At 44.4% G+C, this 23288-nt stretch overlaps 1 protein-coding gene and 2 long non-coding RNA genes across 5 annotated transcripts in view; 2 read left to right on the top strand and 1 right to left on the bottom strand.

Moving 5' to 3' along the window:
- Window positions 1-17253, top strand: part of LOC135322060 (uncharacterized) — a 29380-nt gene extending 12127 nt beyond the window's left edge. The window contains exons 2-4 of one of the 2 annotated variants that reach the window (XR_010382364.1): window positions 5035-5125; window positions 16235-16358; window positions 17015-17253. This is a non-coding gene — a long non-coding RNA (uncharacterized LOC135322060). Of the gene's footprint in view, window positions 1-5034; window positions 5126-6252; window positions 6370-16234; window positions 16359-17014 lie in introns of those variants that run through there. The other variant, XR_010382365.1, reaches the window with a different exon arrangement.
- On the bottom strand, window positions 33-8998 carry LOC105093361 (cytochrome P450 2G1). 2 transcript variants are annotated; one of them, XM_010985230.3, is made up of 9 exons: window positions 8711-8998; window positions 7953-8115; window positions 6477-6626; window positions 4984-5144; window positions 4557-4733; window positions 3137-3278; window positions 1677-1864; window positions 1409-1550; window positions 33-311 (listed from the first exon to the last, which is right to left on the bottom strand). In XM_010985230.3, the coding sequence occupies exons 1-9, from the start codon at window positions 8888-8890 to the stop codon at window positions 130-132; spliced, it is 1485 nt and encodes a 494-aa protein (XP_010983532.2). In that variant the 5' UTR covers window positions 8891-8998; the 3' UTR covers window positions 33-129. The 2 variants fall into 2 exon arrangements, with proteins under 2 accessions (XP_010983532.2, XP_064345416.1); XM_064489346.1 differs by lacking the exon at window positions 7953-8115 and having other exon boundaries at window positions 6477-6636.
- A 4463-nt stretch (window positions 17254-21716) lies between the features above and the next one.
- On the top strand, window positions 21717-22911 carry LOC135322175 (uncharacterized). The gene is made up of 3 exons (XR_010382541.1): window positions 21717-21811; window positions 22361-22528; window positions 22615-22911. It is a non-coding gene; the product is annotated as an uncharacterized LOC135322175 (long non-coding RNA).
- Window positions 22912-23288: the final 377 nt, after the last annotated feature.

A 23288-nucleotide genomic window follows, 5' to 3' on the forward strand; every position in this document is an offset into this window, starting at 1 on the left:
GTGGTCCCATGACAGTGTAAGAGTGCCTTTTCTTAGGGCTGTTGTGTGAGTTTAGGGAGAGGAGATGGGTGCGCCTGTGCACGTGGGCAGATTCCTTCCAGCGATTCCTTCTGCGCCCAGTAGGGGCGCTCAGCGGGCCATGAGGCAGAGCTCATAGGTCGGAGGGATGTTGCCAAAGCCCGAGACCTTGGGGGTGATATCGATGTCAGCGGGTGGCACCAGCGAGCGTAGGGAGAAGTTCTGAAGGATGGAGGTGAAGTAGAGAAAGAGTTCCATGCGAGCCATGGCCTCACCCAGGCAGATGCGCTTTCCTGTGGGCACAGGGGAGGGCGGGAGGGAGGGTTACACCTGCACCGGATAATGGGGGCATGGGGAGTGCTCTGGCCTCACCACGCCTCCGAACCTCAGCTCTTTCCTCAGCATCTCTGGGATCGGGATAATAGCCACTGTTTAGGGTTATTATAAAGATACAGTGAATTTCTACAGTTGGTGTTCTGCTAAGAACTGCCACTTATGGGGCTCAATACATGGAAACGACTTCCCTGATGGCTTGAATTCCATCAGATTCTAAGATGGAATGGTTCTAAAGGATCTGCGAATTTGAAGACTGTTCAAGTTCTTAAAGGTTTTTGAAACGCCTTCTGGATGCCAGACATGGTGATAAAAAAAAGTGTTTACTGTTTGTCAGTCACCTTTCTAATGGTTTGGAGAGATTAATCTCCATTTTACAGCTGAAGCAACTCAACCATGGCCCCACCGTTTGTAAATGGTGAAGTGGGGTCCTGTTTCCTAATCACTGCACTGACTCCAGATTCAAAGTGGCTTATACTTAAAATACAATTGTTCCAAGATATTATGAGTCACAAAGCTACTGTTCATTGGGCAGATCCTCCCTGCTGTCTGTTTTTGTCCTGCCTGCAAACTAAGACTCTTTGAACATTTTTAAGTGGTTGAAAAAAATCAAAAGAAACATAAGCTTTTGTAACATGCGAAAATTAAACAAAATTCAAATTTTAGTATCTATAGTTTTTATGGCATCACAGACATGCTCATTTATTTACGAATGTCTATGGTTGCTTTTGTAGTACAATGGCGGTGAGTAATTCAGACTGCATAGTTCAGACAGAGACCATATGACCAGCAAAACTTAAAATATATTCCATTTGGTCCTTAGAAAAAGTTTGCCGAGCTCTGTTTAGTGCTATTCTTCTAATGATCAGAGTCAGTGGTTCTAATATTCCATGATTCTGGCATTCTGGGATTCTGGGATTCTAGGATTTTATGATTCTATGAAATAGCACTGAATTTCCCATTCACACCTGAATGTCAAATACAGATCAATGGTTGGAGGACATTTCTAGCATGTTCCTGGGGTGGGGGTAGGGAAACTCAGATCATAAACACCTACCAGAAGAAAAAGGCACAAAGGCTTCATTCTTCTTGAAGCGGCCCTGCTCATCCAGGAAGTGTTGGGGATAGAAGGCGTCTGGGTAGCGGAAGTATTTGGGGTCTTTGAGGACCGAGCCAAGCAGAGGGAACACATCAGTGCCCTGGGGTGAAGATGGGGGCAGTTAGGAGAAATCAGTGCTGGAGTGTGAAGTGTGGAGTACAGTAGGGAACCAGGAGAAGAGAAGGATACAGGGGAAGGAGGGGTGACAATGAAGGTGCAGCCCCACCTTGGGCAGAAGGTAGCCTCGGAAATGAGTGTCCCGGATGACATTATGGGGGACACCCATGGGCACGATGTCTGTCAGTCTCTGTATCTCATGGATCACGGCGTCTGTGTAGGGCATCTTGACCCGGTCATCTACACTTGGGATCCGGTGCGGTCCAATCACCTGGTCAATCTCTTCATGGATCTTGGCTGGAAGAGACCAGAAAACATAACAGACAATGACAGAGGAGATGTTTTTGGAGGCCAGGGTTGGGCCATGGGATTTTACCTTTAGCACCTGTGGACCCTGAGGGAGCAGGCCATGTGTGTTTGGATTGTCTCTTAATTCTTAACACTTGCCACGTTAGTGGGGCTAATAAATCCTCATCAGACCATTGGGAGACACGCAACCCAGAGACTTGAATGTTAGCTGGGACGTTTGATCTTTATCTTGAAAACCCTGAGGAACCACGGAAGGCTGATGGTGAGGACAGTGTCCTGGTCCCAGCTGGGCTTTCAGGATGGGAAAGAGGCACAATCGATAACGAAGACAGGACTGAAGCCAATGACAGCAATTATGTGACAGTGACTAAGAACACTACTGGTGCACTTACTCCTCTCTGCACTTCCCAGATGAATGATCTTGCGAAAAATGACTTTACCTTCTGAACCTCCGTTTCTTCATCTTCAAAATGTCTAATAAACTCATAGAGTTATGAAATTTACATAAAATCCAGTGTGCAAGTAGCTAGGTCAGTGCTTAGCACACAGAAGGCGTCCTTTAAATATCTGATGATTTAGGTTAGTAAAAGACAACTCAGTGAAGGAAAGACTAGATGAGCTGGAGTGGAAACAAGTTAAGTCTCTCCCATCATCTGTAACAAGAGAAATTTGTTGGCTTGTTTTCAACTGCCTTAGAAGGGAGAGGGGCCAAAATTGGGGATTTTCCTTAAGCGAGTAATGAGTTCCTCATTTACTGGAGTTACCCAACCAGACCAGATGGCAATTTATTGGAGATGGATTCTATTTGATTCTGGCACTCCAGTTGGCTAAATAATGGCCATCAGAGATATCCACCTCTTAATCCCTGGAACCTGTGAATGCTACATGACCAAGGGCACTTTGCAGATATAATTCAGTTAAGGATTTTGAGATGGGAAGATTATCCAGGATAATCCAGGTTGGCTCTAAATGTACTCACAAGTGTCTGTATAAGAAGGAGGCAGGAGGGTCAGAGTCAGAGAAGGAGATGTGACAATGGAAGCAAAGAGATACTAAGTCTCTGGTAATTTGTTATAGCAGCCGTAAGAAGCCAATACAGGCACCAAGCACAAGATTAAATTAAATGGCCTGCCAAGCCAGAGATCCTGAGATTCCAAATTGTGAAGAGTCTAAAGCTGTGGGGTGTAAATTTTCAAGATTATGTCTTCTTTCCCATTGGGAATGAGAGTTACCAGGTAAGCAGCTCAGGTGCACACTCACCTTCCACCTCAGGATGCTTCATCATTAGCAGCATTCCATAGCGCAGTGTAGAGCTCACAGTCTCGGTGCCGGCGAAGAAGAGGTTGAGAGTGGTGAGGACCAAGTTCTTGAGGTTGAATTCCGTGTGGGGATTACTTTTATCCTGAAAATGAGAAGGATAATGAAGAGAAACACCCTCCTCTGTCTTTACCTTATGTTCTCTCTGTGTAGAGGGTAGGCCTTAGGGAAAACACAACAGATGGGAAAACTAGGTGAGTATGTGGGAGAAGAAACAGCCAGAGCAAAGGCCCTGAGGCAGAAGTGCTCCTGGTGTGCCAGAGGAACAACAAAGAGGAAGCCAGTGTAGTTGGAGTATAGTGAAAAATGGGGAGGATGGGGGAGAAGAAAGTAGAGATTGCCTTGACGGAATTGAAAGTTCTAGAAAAGTTTCTTCTGTATAGCACAGGGAATTGTGTTCAATATCTTGCAATAACTTTTACAAAAAAGAATATGAAAATGAATATATGTATGTATGTGCATGACTGGGACAGTGTGCTGCGCACCAGAAACTGATGCACTGTAACTGACTGAACTTCAATTAAAAAAAAAAAAAGAAAAGAAAGTTCTAGAATATTAGGGGACATAATTTTAAACTGCTAAGTACAGAGGGTCTATAAAATACAAATTTTGCAGAAATAAGAAATATAGAAAAATACAATTTTCTAAATTTCTAAAATTGTGAGACTCTATGATACAGAGATACTAAGCTTCTAAATTTTTATATCTCCAAGACTTTAAAAAAATTTTTTTGTAGGGTGAGGTAATTAGGGGATTGAACCCTCCTGCACGCTAAGCATGTGCTCTACCACTTAAGCTATATTCTCCCCTCCACATCTCCAAGGCTTTACGCTCTAAACTTGGAGTTTACTTTTTAAATTTTTTATTCGGGGGGAAAGGTAATTAGGTTTACTTATTTATTTTTAGAGGAGGTACTGGGGATTGAACCCAGGACCTTGTGTATGCAAAGCATGCACTCTACCACTGAGCTACAGCCTCTCCCACTAAAGTTGGAGTTTAAAGTCTGGAAATATAAAAAGCTTTTGAGTAAAAAACTCAAAAATTTAGACTATAAATGTCTAAGCTCCTCAGATTCTAAGTAGAAGATTCATCCTACTTTTCTACAGTTGTAAGTCTCTGGCACACATGATCAGAAAGGTGTTAAGAATTTAAGTTTCCATGTTCCTAGAATTTTTTGATTCAAAGTTTAAGAGTTTAAGAGTTTATGCCTTTATAGTTTCTATATCTCGTCTATAAATAAAAGTAAACCATGTGAAAGAATGCTTGCTCTTTTGTCACCAACATGTTTACAGAAGAGTTTAAGGTTGCAGATGCTAGGGATTGAGGCCATGAGAGGAAAGGGTTGGGAAAGGAGAGGAGGTACCTGGTGCATCTTGATGAGGAAGCAGTCGATAAAGTCCCGTGGGTTTTGAGGATCAAGGGATGCTTCGTTGATCTTGACCCTAGATGCAATGAAGTCCTTGAGCTCCTCTACCAAGTAATAGATGCGATTGTGTCTTCCTGGCAAATATTGCATGATTCCAGAGTACATGTCATAGAGCTGGAGGGGATAAGCAGAGCAGGGCTGTCAGCAATGGGCCCTGGAGGCCAGCAGGGGCTGGGTCTGGAGTCAGATAGCTGGGCTCAACATCCAGCACTGGGTCTGAGAATTGGAGGAGGCTCTTTGCTTCTTGGAGACTCAGGGCATTTCAATACTTGCCTCCCAGGACTGTGGGGAGGATTAAGTGAGGTATAGGCAGGGGCTTAGTTAGCTGAGGTGGGGGGGTGGGCAGGGAGGTGGCGGGTGGCACCTGGGCCCAGGGTGTGCTCATCTCAATGAAACTCTCATTGATCATCTGCAGCAGCTTCAGGAACTGCTTGTCCTCATAGTCAAAGCGGCTTCCGAAGACAACAGAACTGATGACGTTGGAGACAGTGCGGCTCAGGAAGAAGGTGGGTTCGATGGGGGTACCTGGGTGATGGAAATTGTCTTTGTTGGGGGCCATGCTTAGGAACATGGGATGTGAAATCATTCAGTCGCAGATAGGAATCCTGGCTCAACTGCTTAATAGCATTGGTTGGTTACTTCATTTTTGGGTTTTTAATCTAGCTTTCCTAATTTGCAAGTTAATTTAGTAGCCACTTCATTGGCTCATGAAAATTCAATGTAATTATCCATGTAAAATGCTTAGCACCTTGCCTGGCATGTAGTAAACACCCAAGAAATGCTGATTGAGCTTAATCATTATTTCTTGTTATTAGTATTTAATTGTTTGTACTGGAGACTCACAGATTTGGGAAAGAAGTGGTAAAGGGCACATTAAAACAAACAAAAAAAGGGATGGCTGGATTCTGTCTACCTCTATGATTGAGCTATTAAGAAAATCCTTCCCTTGGTCTCAGTTGCACCATCTGTAGAACAGGACACCAGTCAGGTCAGTGGATCTGGGGACAATTTCTCAAGGACAATGCATATATTCACACATATGCAGTTTTGCATATAAGTTTCTGGGGGTACATGGACATTTGAGTCTTTGTGCAGACCATTTAGCCTCCAGGGAGCCCAGAGGAGGAATCTTTAATTTAGATTTCTGTATCTAATCTATTCATCTCTGTATTTCTCTACCTCTGTGTCTTTTTTCTCTAAACCCCAGCCTTTCCAGACCTTATTTTTGTGTGGGCAATGGATTCCTTTAAAAATATAATGAAATGGTATAGAGTTTCAGATTTGCACGATGGAAAAGTAGTTCTAAAGAACTGTTTCTCAGCATTGTGAATATATGTAACACTACTGAACGGTACACTTAGAAATAGTGTTTCCCAAAATTACGTGTTTTTGTATGTGTATGTGTGAATATCTACCCAGCTAGGTAGAAGACAGGTAGGTAGGTAGACCGATGTAATAAAATTTAAATCTTGTCACCAGAAAAAGGCAGAAACTCACATATTGCCCAAGTGATATCAGGAGCTCAAAAACTCCTGCAGATCCATTGATTAAATCTTCTGGTCAAGTGGTTTCTAAGGATCTTTCATGTTAACTTTTTTTGTTTTTAAGTTAAGAATTATGTTTTATTCTGCAGACTTTCTGAGAACTTCAAGCCCAGGAGACAGCTTCTCAGCTCGGAGGGACTGCTCTCCATGTTAACTTTTAACATGAAACCTGGCTGGAAACCTCAATAAATCTTTAATCTTTTTCATCCTCTCCCATCTCAAAGCTTTCTCCCACCAAGGCCCATCTTCTCACGACTGAGCGCTCCACAGCAACCCAGTCCCCTTGTAGCCCACCCCCTTGCATCCCCCATACCCTTGGTCTTGCGTAATTCTTCTAGGAGAAAGCCAGCCTCCTCCTGGATCCGCTCCTCAATGCTCCGCTTTCCCATCCCGAAGTCCCGAAGAATGGTCAGGGAGAAGCGTCGGAGAATCCTCCATCGTTCTCCGTTAGCCAGAGCTACACCTGCCAGAGTCTCAGTGTCAGGCTCCTGTCTCCTCTCCTTTTTGTGCCCAACTGTGTGCTGGACTGGGAAGGTGCTAGAACGTGGCATCTGTAGACTCTGCTTTTGAGGAAGCCCCTTCAACCTCCCAGGCTTAGTGGGGAGAGTAAAGTTCCATCCCTAGAGGACCCTCAAAAACAGTCCAGGACTGAGGTGAAGGACAGGGAATCAGGCTAGTGATGACTAGGGGAGATCAAGGAGCATTTCTTACAGGATAGAGACCTAGCACTGGACAAATCACTGGATAGATGCATGGGAACATGGAGGGAGCTATAGACAGAATGGCACATAGAGAGCCCTGGAATGGGGACATGCCTATTTTCTCCATACTACTTGGATTCTCTAGAAGATCACATCTGTACCTCAATATATCTAAACAAAAGGACTTACCAGGCAGTAAGAAGTATTTAGAAATTCCTGGATGTGCGTGGATAGGTGAATTAATGTTTGGAAGTTTAATGAAATAATTTTGGCAGATTAATGAATGGGAGGAAGAGTTTATGACTAGAATGACTGGTGGTTGGGTGGATGAAAGATTTAAAGAATGGGCAAAGGGTTAATGGATGGATGGTCTGAGATGGATGGATAAATCATTGGAAGGAACATGGATGACTGAAATATTAATGGGTGGATAAATGATGGAAGGATAAATGGATGATGGAATGATGGATAGATGGGTAAACAGAAAGTTACTTGATAGCTGTATAGATAAATTGGATGGAAAATATTTGTATAGAAAGTCTGATTAATGAATGGATTTTTTGGTGGATGTATGGATCAATGGAAAAATGGATGGATGGAAGGGAAAGTATAAGGATGGAAGTATCAAAAAAATAGTGTGAGGCTGCTTGGAATTGAAGGATGTGGGCAGTTAGAGATGGATGAATAGGTAACATTAGAAAGGTGTCTGTCTGAATGGAGGAGGTAGAGACCAATGAATTGGGTGTAAGTGTATGTTTAGGAAAATAAGAAATAAGGTTGGCTGTGAGGGCTTGAGTGAGTGCACAATGTCACTAATCCATTAAAAATAAGAACACAAGTTACACAGAAGATACTCTGGAGTCAGATGGTTTAGGTTTGAAATAAAATGGTTCTACCACTTACTGTTATAACCTAAACTTTCTCATCCTCAACTTCCTCATTTGCAAAATTAGTAGGGCATTAATAGCTCTCTCAAAGGAGTCACTGCGATAATTCATTTAGAGTACTTACCAAAGAAGCTGGATAGGACTTAGGAAGAGCATTACACCGTGTGATTACATTTTGTTTTTATTGCTGATGTTACCTACCATAACCTTGGAAGTTTCGCTCTATTGAAGCCAATTCTCCACGGCCACTGAACTCATCTGCTCGGTCTACCAGGGCCTCCTTCACTGCTTCATGTCCACACAAAACAACTACTGGCCGGGGACCCATGTACACGGTGAAGACTGGACCATATTTCTCCCTGAGCTGGAAGTGAAGGAAGACATAAGAGGAGGGGGCTGATTGGCGTACCAAGTAACAACCAATTGAGGATTTTAGGGGATGGAAATTTCAAGGAGATAAAAATGCAGAAATAACAGTTAAGGTGAGTCCTGGGCTGGGAAAGACTATTGAGAAAAAGATACAGAAGTCTTGACTTCTGTGATCCTGGGCAAATTCCCCCAACACCTCCACAAGCCTTGGTTTCCACGTCTGTAAAATGATGGACCTAGATGAGATGGAACTCCAAGATCCATGCTTCTCCCTCTGAAATGCTAAATTTCTAGAATCATAAGATTTCATGATACTGAGTCTCAAAGTTTGAAGACCAACAGAGTGCAAGAGTTCTGTGTTTAAAGATAGAAAATACTTTCCTTCCAAAGTCTTGAGATTGTGAGAGTCTTAAGTTCCAATGTGCTAGGAGTCTGCGTTTCCAAGACTTTAAGATTCTGGAATTCCAGAAATCTACGGCTCATAAAGTCTGTGTTTCCAAGAGTCTGTGTTTTAGAAGTCAGAAAGTCCTACATGATCTGTTTAGAGAATTAGTTGCTTCCAGCTCTGCGAGAGGAGTAGACAGACTCACCTTCATGAAAGACTGAAAAGTGGCATCAGTACGAACTTGCAACAGGTTCCCCAGGAAAGGTATCGGTGTGGGACCAGGGGGTAGCTTTCCCCCCTTGCTGAACCGTTTCCAGGCGATGAGGATGAGGAGACAAGACAAGCAGAGTGCCAGAAAGATGGTGAAGGCCCCTCCCAGCTCCATGGTGCCAGGTGGAGGGGTGGTATCCAGGGCACCAGATCCTGCCTAAATACTTTCTGGGAAATCAGCTGTGCAGAAATCTGAACACCCTGGGATTCAAGGTTTCCGGGTATGGATACCATCAGGGAAGAGATTGCTTTGTCTGGGGGGTGGTTATATAACCTATAATCTCCCACCTGAATAAAGGTGGATTAAATTCACCCAGGGAAATCCACTCGGGTCATTCTCCTTTCTTCATGTTTCCAGTCCTTCGGTTCTCCCTCAGCTCAGCCTCTGGTTCAACATGTCTGGTAGGACGTGGGAAGCAGATGAACAACATGTTTAGGCTATTTCAGTAAGGAATCAGACAACCTGAGTTCAAATTTCAGTTCCAATTTTTTTTTTCTTCATTGGGCAAATCACCCAGCCCTCCTGGCCCCAGCTTCTCTGTCTGTAGAGAGGATAACCACACTCTTTTAGAAAGTCTTGATAGAGAACAGGGGTGGCTTCTCTCTCTTTACCAGGTCTTAATTAATCAGTTAAAAAAAATAAAGTCAGGAAAATGAAGATTTAGAATAGCAAAAGAAATAACTCCATTGAAAGGGCTTAATCCAACATGTTCTATTGTTTTTACTGAGGATAATATTAAATAGTAACAACCAGAAATTGCCTATATTGGTTTATCAGAACTTTTCGTGTGTGTGTGTGTGTGTGTGCACACATTCATTTTCAAAGTCTAAGATGCAGGGACCACCTCTGAGTTCCAATCTAGAAGGCCACCTCTAGAGACACGGGCTAGTGATTGCTCTCTGTAATCATCTAAATAAATGGTTTTCAACCCTTTTTGTACCAAATATTTGTAAGTCTTCTTTACTGACCTGAAACAAAATTCCTGGGTATTACATCTTACCTATACATGTTATTAAATGAGATCCAAAGCCCTTCTCATGCATCTGGATTCTCAGACTTGGAAAACGAATCCCTTAGGGAGCCTGCAGGTCTGGAACACGGCTTGGCTGTCTAGCCCGAGCCCATGTCCAGAAGTGGCAGGAATTCTGGGGAAACTGAGCGACTCACACAGCATCACCTTCTGGATCTCGGGTCTGCTGCTAGACTGTCCTTCATGGGGTAAAGTCAGCTCTCGGCTGCCTCCTTCTTTTGCCTCTTTCTTCCATTCTGACCTCCTCCGAACACACAAACTTACACCCAATCAGAATGTCTCTTAATTATCTGTGATGGTGGTGGCTGTGAGTCTGGTCTTCCCATTCAGCCAGGAAATGAAAGAGAAAGCATTCTTAGAACAGCCCCTCTCACCATCCCACTCTGTTGTCTTCTTTTCTGGTTAAGTAGACGGGAGGCTAGCTAGAATTGAATTTTTTTTTTTTTTCTAGGGAGGCAAGTTAGGTGAGCCTGGGAGATCCTCATGCACAGTCTAAGGAGACCTGTTATAATAAGGAGGTGTTTTATGGTATGGTTCCAAGAGCGAGCTAAACAGCCTCCACCAGGTGGCATTATTCTAAGATTCTGTGGTTCGCCAAATCTGTTGTTCTAAAGTTTGAGGATTCCAGACTTCTATCATTTTAAGCTCCCAGTGCTCTGTGGATTCTTCCAGCCGGCAGCGGAGGATCAACTTTAGGAAAAGGAGGCGCTGTGGGGAGCGGGGCAGGATGACCTTTCACCTCCCCCTGGATAGTTTCAGTGGGAGCAGGAAGGTACAGCCAGTGCACAGCTGTCGCTCTCAGTTCCAGAAAGCAAAACAAGACAAAACAAAAACAAAAACAAAACTTGGAGAATCTTAGAAACTGAATTCTAGAAGTTGAGTTTGGCATGGGGTCACTCTCCTATCAAAGGGTGAAAAGGATAGTGAATGGAGGTTCTGGATTTCTTTCCTCCTGCTAAGAAAAATTATCCCAAACATGGAAATTTTTAAAAAGTAATTATGACTTTATATAAAACAAACAATAAGGTCCTACTTTATAGCACAGGGAACTATATTCAATATCCTGTAATAAACCATAATGGAAACACATATGAAAAACAATATATATATTGAATACTTGAATCACTTTGTTACATACCAGAAACTAATACAACATTGTAAATCGATTGTACTTCGGTTAAAAAAAGTAATTATGGGACTTTTTCATGTGAAGCTAAGCATATTTCCTAACAGGCACATTTAACGATAATCCCATTTCAAAATAGAATGTAATTTCCTTTACACAATTGATCGGATCTAAGCATTTTACAATCCCATAAAACTAACTCATGGTGATGATCCTTCCTGTTTGTTAGAGAAGGTGACCTTCCCCCTAAAATGAAAAAAAAAAAAAAAAAGCAGTAAATTAGACATTAACCAGTTTTGTAGTTAGCTCAGCATTTCTTTTCCCCCCACTTTTTTTTCTCTTTATTTACTATAAAAATCCTAGTGTTTCATTTATCTTTTGGACTAGTTTTCTTTACACTTGATTCCCTCAGTCGTGAATTAGATAATCTTTGACTCATGGACATCTATTTTGAGAATTATGCTTTTTTATTTCCCTCCTCCTCCTCTTTCTTCCTCTTTCCCCTCACTTTTTCTCCTTTCCTTCCTTCCCCCCTCTCTTTTCTCAAGTCCTCCTCCCTGTATTCCCTTTCTCTCTCTCTCTTCTCTATTTCAAAGACTCTCCCTTCCATATCTTCCTTCTTTCTTCCCTCATTTTCTCTCCCTCGCCTCTGCCATCACCACTTTTCGCTTTCCTCTCCTCTCCTCTCCCTCCTTCTTTATCCTCTCCATTCTTCCATAGGGATGGAAGAACTTTCTTAGTGGTTACGCTAAGATAAAGTTACTCCTGTATCCAGTGGTGTAAAATGTGCGTGACTGGAATACCAGAAGAAGAAAGAGATAATGAGGCAGTGGAAATATTAGAAAAAAAAATACCACCTGATTTTTTTTTCCCAAAAGTAGTGACAGAAGCCAAATCACAGATCCAAGAAGTTCAAAGGACACCAACAGGATGAACACCCCCAAACCCACATATAAGCATATTATATTCAAACCTCAGGAAACCAAAGACAAAGAGAGAATTTTGGAGGCAGCCAAAAAAAAAAAAAAAAATATGTTTACCCATGAAAACTAAAAACAAGTATTCTAGCAGACATCTGATCACAAATCATGTAAGCAAGAAGACGGTGGAATGGTATCTTTAAAATGTCAAAAGGAAAAAGAACTGTTAACCAAGAAGTCTATATAAAGCAAAAAAGTTATTAAAAATGAATGAGAAGTGGAGAGTTGTTTAATGGGCACAGTTTCAGTTCAGGATGATAAGAAAGTTCTGGAGATGGATAGTGGCAATGCCTGTACAACAAAGTGAATGTATTTAATGCTGCTAAACTGTACGTTTTAAATGGTTAAAATGACAAATTTTATGTTGTGACTATCTTACCAAAATTTTTAAATGATTTTTAAATTTTTAGACAAAAAGGGGCAAGAGGGGGTTGATTCATTGCCAGCATGCTTGCCCTAAAAGAAATAACTAAGGCAAGATATTTAGGCAGAAAGAATATGATTAAGTTTTACATAAAGAAATGAGCCCTAGGACCATCGCAACCCTGCAGCCACTTTGTGAATTGGCCCCAACCACTAGGGGCCAGCAACTCCATGTAAGAGCCTGGCAACCAACCAGACGCTTAGCAGCCCGCAGCCCGCGACCACCGAAAGTCCCGTGCAGCACACAGAAGCGGCACCCCTGGATTAGGCAGTACTGGTGACCAGAGGGGAGTGTACTGCTGGGGTGCAGAGGACATCTCCTACAAAAGACCACTTTGCCAAGATCGGGAAATACAACCCACCTACCAAGCACATGGAAAGAAAAACAGTGACTTAGGCGAAATGAGGCCACAAAGGAATATGTTCTGAATGAAGGAACAAGACAGAACCCCAGAAGAAGAACTAAGTGAAGTGGAAATAAACAATCTACCTAATAAGGGGTTCAATGTAATGATCACAAAGATGGTGGAAGAACTCAGGAGAAGAGTGGATGAACAGAGTGAGAAGTTAGAAGTTTTTAACAAAGAGTTAGAAAATATAAAGAAGAACCAAACAGAGCTGAAGAATATATTAACTGCGATGAAAAATCCACTAGAAGGAATCAACAATAGATTAAATGATATGGTGGAGTGGACCGTTGAGCTGGAAGACGGAGGAGTGGAAATCACTGACACTAAACATAAAAAAAGAGGGGAAAAAAAAGAAATGAGGACAAGGAGGGAAGGTAGAGCTCAGCGGTAGAGTGTATTGCTAGCATGCATGAGGTCCTGGGTTCAATTCCCAGTTCCTCCATTTAAAAAACAAATAGATAAATAAACCTCATTACCTTCCCCCATCACACACACACATGCGCGCGCGCACACACACACACACACAAAACACTAAAAAAAAGAAATCAGGACAGTTTAAGAGACCCCTAAGACAACATCAAGCATTTCAACATTCACGTTCTTAGTCTCCCAGGAGAAGAGAGAGAGAAAGGGCCAGAGAACCTATTTGCAGACCTAATAGCTAAACAGTTCCCTAGCCTGGGAAAGGAAACAGACATCCAAGTCCAGGAAACACAGACAGACCCAAACAGGATCAACCCAAAGAGGACCACATAAGGCACATTATAATTAAAATGGCACAAATTAAAGGTAAAGAGAGGATATTAAAAGCAGCGAGGGAAAAACTACAAGTTACATACAAACGATCTCCCATAGGCTGTCAGCCAATTTCTCAGCAAAACCTCCGCAGGCCAGAGGGTGAAAGGGGAAAACCTCCATCCAAGAATACTCTGCCCAGAAAGGCTTGCATTTAGATTTGATGGAGAGATCAAAAGTTTTACTGACAAGCAAGATGATAATAATAACAATAACAATAATAATAGCAATAATATAAAAGAATGGAATCCAATTTTACAAGAAATATTTTTGGTTTTATTTTTTAGGTTCAGAACTCTTTATTAAAATGAAAGAAACAATGTTGGCTATAAAACGACACAGCTAAAATTTGAACTTAAATCTGTATTCTCTAAGTCAAAAAAAATTTTTTTGGTAGGGGGGAGGTAATCAGATTTGTTTGTTTATTTATTCACTTATGTTGATGGAAGCACTGGGGATCGAACCCAGGACCTCGCACTCTACCACTGACCTACACCCTCCCCCCTGTCTAAGTCTCAAATTCTTAAACATGCTTCTCTTGAGGGCTAAATGTCAAGCCTATATATTACCTGGAAATGTCCCCTCACACATTAATGATCAGAGGCCCCCTTTCTCTTATTACAACCATTCTCCTTTCAGTGTGTTCACACAGTCAGTCCCCATGCCCAGTTTCTCCTGACAGGAGAATCTCCACCCCTCCTCCAAGTCTTCACCCCTCCTCCCCTCAGTTTATAGGTCTGGTTCGCTCATGTTTCAACATATACACAGGAACTAAACTGTCATGTTCCCACGACATTTCACCACATCTGCTTATCACAGATCATTCCAAATACCTCCCCTTCACACGGCTACACCTGTGCCAGTGCGTGATGAAGATACCGGAAACGGCTAGTTACAGTGTCACAGACACCCCACTGGCTCTCACAATTGTCTGGCGTTCCGCTATGATCACCTCCAGCTACAAATCAATTAGATAATCTGAAGAAATGATTCGGCTCCCTGCCATAAAACCTGTGAATATCCCTCCATTGCTAATTACTAGTAATTCCTCCTTTCTAAATGGAAAAATCACTTCTATCCGTGGCTTAGTCCAATCATATTTCTTTCTTCCTGCTTTCTCTTTTTAACATTGAAGTATACTTAGTGTACAATATTATATTAGTTTCAGGTGTACAAATAGTGATTCAATATTTTTATAGACTATACTTCATTTAAAGTTGTAACAAAATAATGGCTATAGTTCCCTGTGCTGTGCTACAGTTCCTGGTGCTGTGCAACGTATCTTTGTTGCATCTTTATTTTATATGTAACAATTTGTATTTCTTAATCTTCTGCACTTATTTTGCCCCACCCTCCTTTCCCTCTCCCCACTGAAAACAACTAATTTGTTCTCTATATCTGCGAGTCTGTTTCTGTTTTGTTATATTTATTCATTTGTTTTATTTTTTAGGTTCCACGTGTAAGTGATAACATACATTATCTGTCTCTGTGTGTCTGACTTATTTCATTAGGCATAATAGCCTCTAGATCCATCCATATTGTTGAAGTGGCAGAATTTCATTCTTTTTTATGGCTAAGTAATCTTCCATTGTGTATATATACCACATTTTCTTTATCCATTCATCTGTTGATTGACACTCAGATTGCTTCCTGAATCCTAAAGAATACACCAAAAAAAACCTGGAGCTAATAACTGAGTTTTGCAAGGTCACAGAATATAATGTCAACATACAAAAGTCAAATGTATTCTTGTATAACAGCAATAAAAAATTGGAATCTTAAAAAAAATTAATATTATTTAAGTTAGCACCCAGAAAATGAAGTACTAAGTTCTAAATATAACAAAATTATAATATAATCGAAAGCTCACTTCTGAGTCTTCCCACTGTTTTTTTCTCCCCATAAGGGCCCAGTTCATTGTTCCTCCTCTACCTTCCCGTTTTCTTCTAAAGTTGGACAAGTAGACCAGATCCCAACCTCTCCCTTCCTATAAAAAAAAAAAAAAATCAAAAGATAGGTCAGGACTCATTGAGAGGGTTAGACTGGGAGGAAGTGAAAATGAATCAATCAGTGTGGAATTTCCTGATGAGGATGGCATGGGTAGAGGGAAAGTAGGTGTTTAGAAGGATGTATGATTGAATGACAGGGATAAGAAAGAACGGATGGGAGGATGGACGGATGAATGTAAGGGTGCAATGATGGAAGAAAGAGTGGATGGCTGGTAAATGGAGGCTTGGTAGGAGGGATGGATGAATGTATTAGAGGACAAAGGATAAAAGAATGGATGCTATTGAAAGGGTACAAAGCTGTAGTTTGAGATAATTGGTTGGATGTGAATGGATGCAAGAATGTCTGAATGACAGACTGAAAAAGGAAAGATTGAATGAACCACCCTGAATGGGGAAGATTTTTTTGAAATTGGCACATGGGCAGGTGGGGATGGATGGATGTATCTTAGATGGGCAAGTTTCTGTCAGGGTAGAGGTGTATAGTTCCTACATATTTAGGGTTGGGGGGTGTTCAATTAGGAAGTCATAAGAGGTAATGATGTTGTATCTGATAGTATCAGAGACCCCAAAATAACAGTGGCTTAAGCAAGATAGCAGTTTATCTCAACATACTAGTCTGAGTATAAGCAGTCAGAGACTGATATGGCAGCTCCAGTGCTAAGAACCATGTTTCTTCTATCTCTAGCACCACAGTTTCCCAGGGCATCGCCTTAATCCTTACAGTTGAAGATGGACTTCCACCTCATGTGCCAGGTCTACATTCCAACCAGCAGGATGATGGGACACAGGAGTGGCACAACCTGGAAGCAGTAGGCATCACTTCCCCTCAGATCTCATTTGCTCCCAGTCTCAGTGTCACATTTAGCTGCAAGGGAGGCTGGGAAATGTAGTCTTTATCTTGGATGATCTTGAACTCAGCTCAGATTTGGGATTCTATTACTAAAGAAAGGAAGGATAAATGAATGCAGGGGAACAACTAACAGTGTCTACCATAGGGAATGACTCAGCTGATGGGGAAACAAAAGGAAACACTCTGCAAAGAACAGGGTTGATACCCAGTTAATGCACTCATCCTTATGAAACTGTGGGATGGGGAACGTGGTCCCAGATAGGTTCCCAAACTAGCAGAGACAAGTACCTTTGGGCATCTTGCTGCTTTAGTTCATGTGCTTCCAGGTGGTAAAGATCACCAGGACGGACACACGGCAAACAGAAAGGGGGTGACGACCTCTCAGATCTCCATGTAACAAGGAAGAAGGAACTGCCCTTGGCCATAGGCCCTGGCTACAAAGATTCTGGGATTCAGCTTCTTCAGTAACCTGAGCACCTTCAGATTAGATTTCCTGGGGGTTGGATCCCACTTGGGAGCTTGCCAAGGTGTGGAGTTTACATAACTTGTAGTCTCCCCTGCTGAGCAACCACTGAATGAGCTCATGAGACGATTCTCTTGTCTTTCTCCCTTCAGCCCCCTCCTCGCTCATGTCCACACCCTCCAACTTTGTCCTCTGAGAGCATGGAACACTCTAGCGTCAGTGGGAACCAAGTTCAAGTCCTGCCTCTGCTACTTTCTTGGTTTGTGTGATCCTGAACAAGAAAGACGCCTCATTTCTTTGAGCCTCTGTTTCCATTTCTGAAAAAATGAGGATACCATTAACAGTACCTCCTTTGCAAAGTTGTTGTACGGATTAAATATACTGAAAGCCATCAGCGTGGTACCATCACTATCACTCAAGAAGCTATCCTCTAACCCGGGCTCCTCAGCCCTTTGAAATCTGTTCCCTGGGAGAAATTTACTGTAAGTGGGGCGGATGGTTGGGATATGAGGCTGAGTGGGGTTGAGCATGGACTGGGTCTAATGGCAGGTAGTGGGCAGACAACCGCATGGACTGTCGATTGGGTGCTGGACCAGCAGGGGAGGCAGGGAGGAGAAGGGCGGGGGGGGGGGGGTGCCTGTTCCTGAGCCTCGTCCATGCGCCAGCTCTACGCTAAGGTCTTTACTTTCGCACTCCTGTGGGTCTTCAGGTCCTTGAGGTCATCCCCACTTTATATACGAATGGACTGAGACTCACCCGAGGTCACTGGGCTCTCAAGGGGCAGAGTTAGGATTAGCACACCAGTTTGTCCCTCCAGGAACTGTCTCCCACCGGTGTCTTGCCTCGGTTTCCTCTGCTGCCTTGTGGGTGGAAGATCTATGGATGGGACCAGCTGGTGTGTATCAGGGAGGGAATAAGAAGTGGTGAGGCTGTGAGTGGAGTAAGGAGAGCCCTGGTGCTGAAGTGTAGGTGTTGGGAGGGTAAGATGCTTAATATTTTTCTCTGGTAGGTGGGGCCGTGACCTACAGGATTTTCAGGAGCACCATGTGCCCAAGAATCCCCAGGAAGGGGATAGGCAGTCATTTTTCTCTCTTGTTGAAGCCCAAAATCTGTGGAGTGGGGAGGAAGCCGGGCATCCCCCTTCTGTCCTGAGAGGTCTTAGTTTTGGCTTTCAGTAGCTGGATGTTCCAGGCCTCATTCAGTTGGATCGGACGATTCCCCCAAAGTTTCCATCAACAACTTGTTTCCGTGGTTTCGCACCTTTCCCAGGGGCTAGGGGAGTGCCTGGGTCCCTGCCTGTCTCCTGTGGGAAGCTCTCCTTGACTGCAGCCTCTGTCTCCTCCTCTAAGCCCCCTCCCCGCTTCCGATCCTCTACTGTTCATTCCCTGGCTGTCTCTACGTGAGGGGGCGGTTATCTGATCTCTCCACCCAATCCAGGGAGAATGGAACTGGGAGAGGCGTGTCTGAGGCCAAGTTGATGGAATGAGGAAAAGGAGAGGGTTAATAAGGGTGAGAAGGGAGAACATGTTCCTCCCTGGCTTCCTCTTCATCCCTCACCCCCTTGAATTCATAATGAACAGTTATATAATCAGCTCCACCTTCCTCCCTCCGGTGGGCAGAAAGCCAAGGGGAGGTGTCTGGGCAAAGAGGGTGTGTAAGTCAGAAGGGAGCAAGAGACAGTAATTTAAGCAATTTCAGGGTGACTGAACGCAAGAGAAGGAGTGGCAGTGGGCGGAGAAAGAGTGAAAGGGCCAAGGAGAGGGAGAGGGAGAAACAGACAGAGTGTCAGAGAGGGATGAAGAGAGAGATGAGGGGAGAGGATGTGAAGGAGGCAGCGGGGGAGGGAGTGTTGAACTGGGACCCGGAGAAACCGGAAGAAAGCATCAGAGAAAGACACAGGACACAGACAGAGGGAGAGACGGAGCCAGAGATGGAGGGAGACAACAGAGAAAGGAAGAGACAGAGCTAGAGAGAGACACTCACTCAGAGATGTGTGGACAGAGGCAAAGCCTGGGAGAGACCTGGAGAGATCTAGAAAAGCGAGCAATAGAGATTCGGAGGAAAGAGCCGGAGAAATACAGAAAGACTGAGATAGAAAGAAAGTGAGAGAGCAGGACAAAGAGACACAAAGAAAAAGAGAAATGGGTCAGCAAGGGAGACAGAGAAATGCCTGAGGCAGAAACAGAGGCGGCAGCTGGGAGGAGAGATATAATCCAATCAGAGGGCTAGGAGCCCTGGCTACGCCTCGGGAGCAGCCAGCACAGTCAATATTTTCCTAGTACAATTTTCATGCCAGGTGCTGACAGACTGGATCTCTCTTAATCCCAGCAACAAGTCTCAAAAGTGATGATTATGGCTAACACTTAGAGAGCACTGACTGTGTCCCAGGCACGTTCTAAGTCCTTTGTACAACATCTCACCTGGTCCCCCAACAGCCCTACATGGTAAGTGCGACTATTATCTCCACTTCACAGAGGGGGAGACTGAGGCATGCAGAGGGGTGAGGTCACTTCTCCAGGTCACCAGTTAGTAGCCAGGATTCAACACGCAGGCAATCTGGCTCTAATCCATCATTTCAACACCTCTGTTCCCAAGAAAGATTGCTGAGGACCCTAAGGACGTGACTCCCAAGTTGGAGAAGTGATGGTTCTTCTCCTGGAGTCCAAAGATGCTTGGCGCCCACGAATACCCCGCTATGACCGTGCAGTGTGGCCAGCATGCCCACCTGGAGAGACTGCACCCAAGTGTTTTGGATCCCTGGAAGAGATGGCTCTTTTTTTTTTTTTTAATTCCACACGTGGTTATGATGAACCCCACTATGTGCACTGTTCTGGAGGATGGGGGATCTCAGGGAGCAAAGTAAACAATCGCAATAATAAACAAATCAGTGAGAATCCTTGTCTTCACTCAGCTGTTTCTTGGGTAGAGGAGTCGTTGTCACAGGCAACATCTGATTGCTCCTGGAGTTTGTCAGGCTTGCTGTCTCCCCAAGGCTGTGGCCCTTGCTGGTCCCTCTGTTGGAAATGCTGTCTCCTGTCTCTCCACACCATCCTGTGACTGACTCTCAGAAGTCACCTCCTCCAAGAAGCCCTCTCTGACCACCCAGTCTGAAGCAGCACCCTCCCCCATCAGTATCCCTCCTATTTCCTTGTTTAATTTGCTTCATGACATTTATCCCCAGCTGAGGTCATCTTATCTGTTCAGTACGCTGCTTGCTTTAAGTCTGTCTTATCTGCTAGAATTTACCAACTCCAAAAGGGGAGGAGCTTTGATTTTCTTGTTCTTTGCCAGAGTCCCTGTGCTTACATAAGTATGTCACGCGCGCTCACTAAACCTTGGTGGATCAGTCATGACAACTGACTCGTGCCTCACGCTCCCCGCGGGCCACTGGAGGCTGCATGTTCCTCTCTTAGAATAACTCAGTTAATCTTCCAGTGGCTCTTGCAGGAGCGGATCATAGGTGAGAAAAGTGAGAGCTTAGGAAACTCGCTTAGACTCACAGTGTTGGACAAAGGCAGGCTCAGGATTCAAACTCAGCACTGGGCTCAGCCCCTCGCTCAGCCCTGCGGATCAACTGAGCCCCATGAGGGCCAGGTGCTGAAGAGGTTAACATCATTCAAAGAAAAAAAAATTTTTTTTTCTTTTTTTAGAGATCTCTTTTTTTTTTTTAATCCTCCACCTATGCTTTATTTTCTCTTGGCAATAATTAGGTTTATTTACTTATTTAATGGAGGTGCGGGGAATTGAACCCAGGACCTCATGCATGCTAAGCACACACTCTACCACTGAGCTATACCCTCTCCACCAAAGAAGGGTACAGCGTCAGCCACATCTGCCCAGAGATGAGGGGCACAGCGCGCGGGGCCACAGGGAAAAGCGGCAGTGCCGGTCAAGAGGCAGGAAGGAATGAGAGGAAGGCACAGGCGCAGCCCGTACTGGGGAAGGCGGGCAGAGTAAGCAGCACAGGAGGCTAACGGAACCTTTTCAGTGGGCTCTGGGGCCCAGGGACTGTCCTGGGTGACTGGTACCTGGTCCTGGATTGATTGAGGACTGGGAAAATATTGGCTTGATTGTCACTATTCCAGGGCAGGTGCCTCTCCCACTGGACTGTCTCAGTCTTTGCTGTGTCCCCAGCCCTCGAGAGGCTGCTCAATAAATAGTCACTAAAGGACAACTTAATTAAAAAGAGAACAGGCAAGGGCAATATTCCAGGGGAGAGGCCTGAACTGGGGCTGGAGAGACGTTCAGGGTGAAGGCAGCTTCCTCCTTCCCTTCCTCCTCTGCCTGCTCCTCCATCTCCTCCTCCCTGCTCCCTCTCCCCATCCTCACCCATACCCATCTTGGCCAGACCTCCCATTACATAACCTCAGTTCTGGTTCCTGCTGTTGAAACTGTTTCCTTTTGAAACAAAACAAAAGCTAACTTTGGCGAGGCCGGCCCCTTCCTCACTCCCACACAGATCTGGCCCGGGGAAGGGGTTGGGGGTGGGGGTGGCTGAGCCCTACAGCTCTGGCCAGATGCCCCCGCAGGCTCTGACTAGGTAGGGGACCTGCGGGCAGAGCGCGGCTCTGGCCCCAGAGCTGGTCACCCTGGCGCTGGTGCTCCCCCTGCAGGACAAGGGCTGAAACTGCAAGGCCAGCTGGGAGGTGAAAATGCTCACCTCCAAACACTGCTTACAACGGCCTTTCTGCCTCTCTCCGGCTGACAGGATTTGCCCTGAAGAGGGGCTACCATCTTAGCTGTTCTGTAGTGTTCTAGAAGAACCATACTCAACCTCAGGCTCTACTGACAGGCTCTCTCTCTTCTTTAAGCCTCTTACATTCCCTTCTTCTGTCTTCTCTTTAGGGGGAAAAATGCTTCAGTGGGGCCTTCAGTTGTGTGAAAGGAAAGCCAAGGACTTATCTTCGATCAGAAACATCTAAGCCAATGAGGCAGAGACACACTGCACGGTAATATTTACCCCCTAGATGTGACCCATCCTGGTGAACAAGATGCATCACCTCCCCGACCCCCCCCCCCCCATCCCCACTGTGGGATGGTCCTCAGCCTCCTTCAGAGTCCACCGCAACAAAAAGAGCCTTTTTGGTAAGCTGTTGACTTGAGGGGAAAAAAAGTTTAAAAGAAAAAACGGGGAAAGAGAAAAATAAAACTGTAAAAAATGAAATAGTCTGTTTAGCAAAGCCACCTGTTTAGCTGTACTCGTTTGCAGTTACTTTTTGTTCGGTGGGCCCACAGGTGAAGTTCCCTGATGCTGGTGTTCAGTGTGTGTACTTTTATGTCAACCCCAGACTCGTTTTCTTCTACTTTGTAGCTAATGCCAGTTGGGTGTCTAGTGCTGAACGCAGGGAAAGAGAATCAGCCGATCACACTCATTTTTCATCCCTTTCCAGTATTGTGTTTGTTTCTGTAGCCATGGCGTATGCCAACTTTTCCTGTATATACACGGCAGCTTAACTTCTCTCTCTGCCCCCTGCCTTTTCTTCCTCTCCCTTCCACAGGTGTTGGCTGAGCCCAGGAACACTGGCTAATAGATATCCTGCCCACCAAACTCCATCACAGAGTCCGTTTCCCAAGAACCCAACCTGCAATGGCCATGTCTGCGTGAACACAGTCACCTGTGTGCTTGGAAGCCAGCCATGTGTTCCACTGGGAGTGCATCCCTTTTGGTGGGTGCATTCAGATGTCCATTCAGGACATGCCTACCACATGTTATGTGTCTGTTATGTTGTTTTATGCCACCTCTGTTTCATAGACTGCAGCAGAAATCACTGGAGACACCTGGAGGGGGATTCAGAGACTGGTACATTTTGGGGAGCTCCTAAGACCACTGAGACTCTTCAGATGCCACCAAGGTTCCTTGGCCTGGACCCAAGTGTTTCTCTGGAGTCAGGTGAGCCCAGGTGAACTGTGCCAAGAACATCCACTCTGTGCTGTTTTGTTCTCATAACCTGAGCTATTGTAAACTGTAAAGCTATACCAAGTACGACACAGCTGAGACTAGGTAAACTGGGTAGCTCTGATACAGATGGAAACTTGATCATTAAAACATACAAACAAATGTGCCCTGATGGGTACAGCTAAGTCACACCTGTGTGGCTCATTTCACCAGAGTGAGGTAGAAGCACGGTACATGCTGTAGCCAGCTCGTGATGTTATAACAAAAGACCGTAGACTGGGTGACTTAAACAACAGACATTTATTTTTCACAGTTCTGGAGGTCGGGAAGTCCAAGACCAAGATGTAAGTAGATTTGGTTCTTCGTGAGGGTGCACTTCCTGGCCTGTGGATGGCTGCCTTCTCCCCATATCCTCCTCCTATAAGGGCACTAATCTCATGATAGGGGCTCCACCCTCATGACCTCTTCCTAAACTTAATTTCCTCCTGAAAGCCTCATCTCCTAATACGATCACATTGAGGGTTAGGGCT

Source organism: Camelus dromedarius, chromosome 9, assembly GCF_036321535.1.
Source record: "Camelus dromedarius isolate mCamDro1 chromosome 9, mCamDro1.pat, whole genome shotgun sequence".
Classification (NCBI taxonomy): Eukaryota; Metazoa; Chordata; class Mammalia; order Artiodactyla; family Camelidae; genus Camelus; species Camelus dromedarius.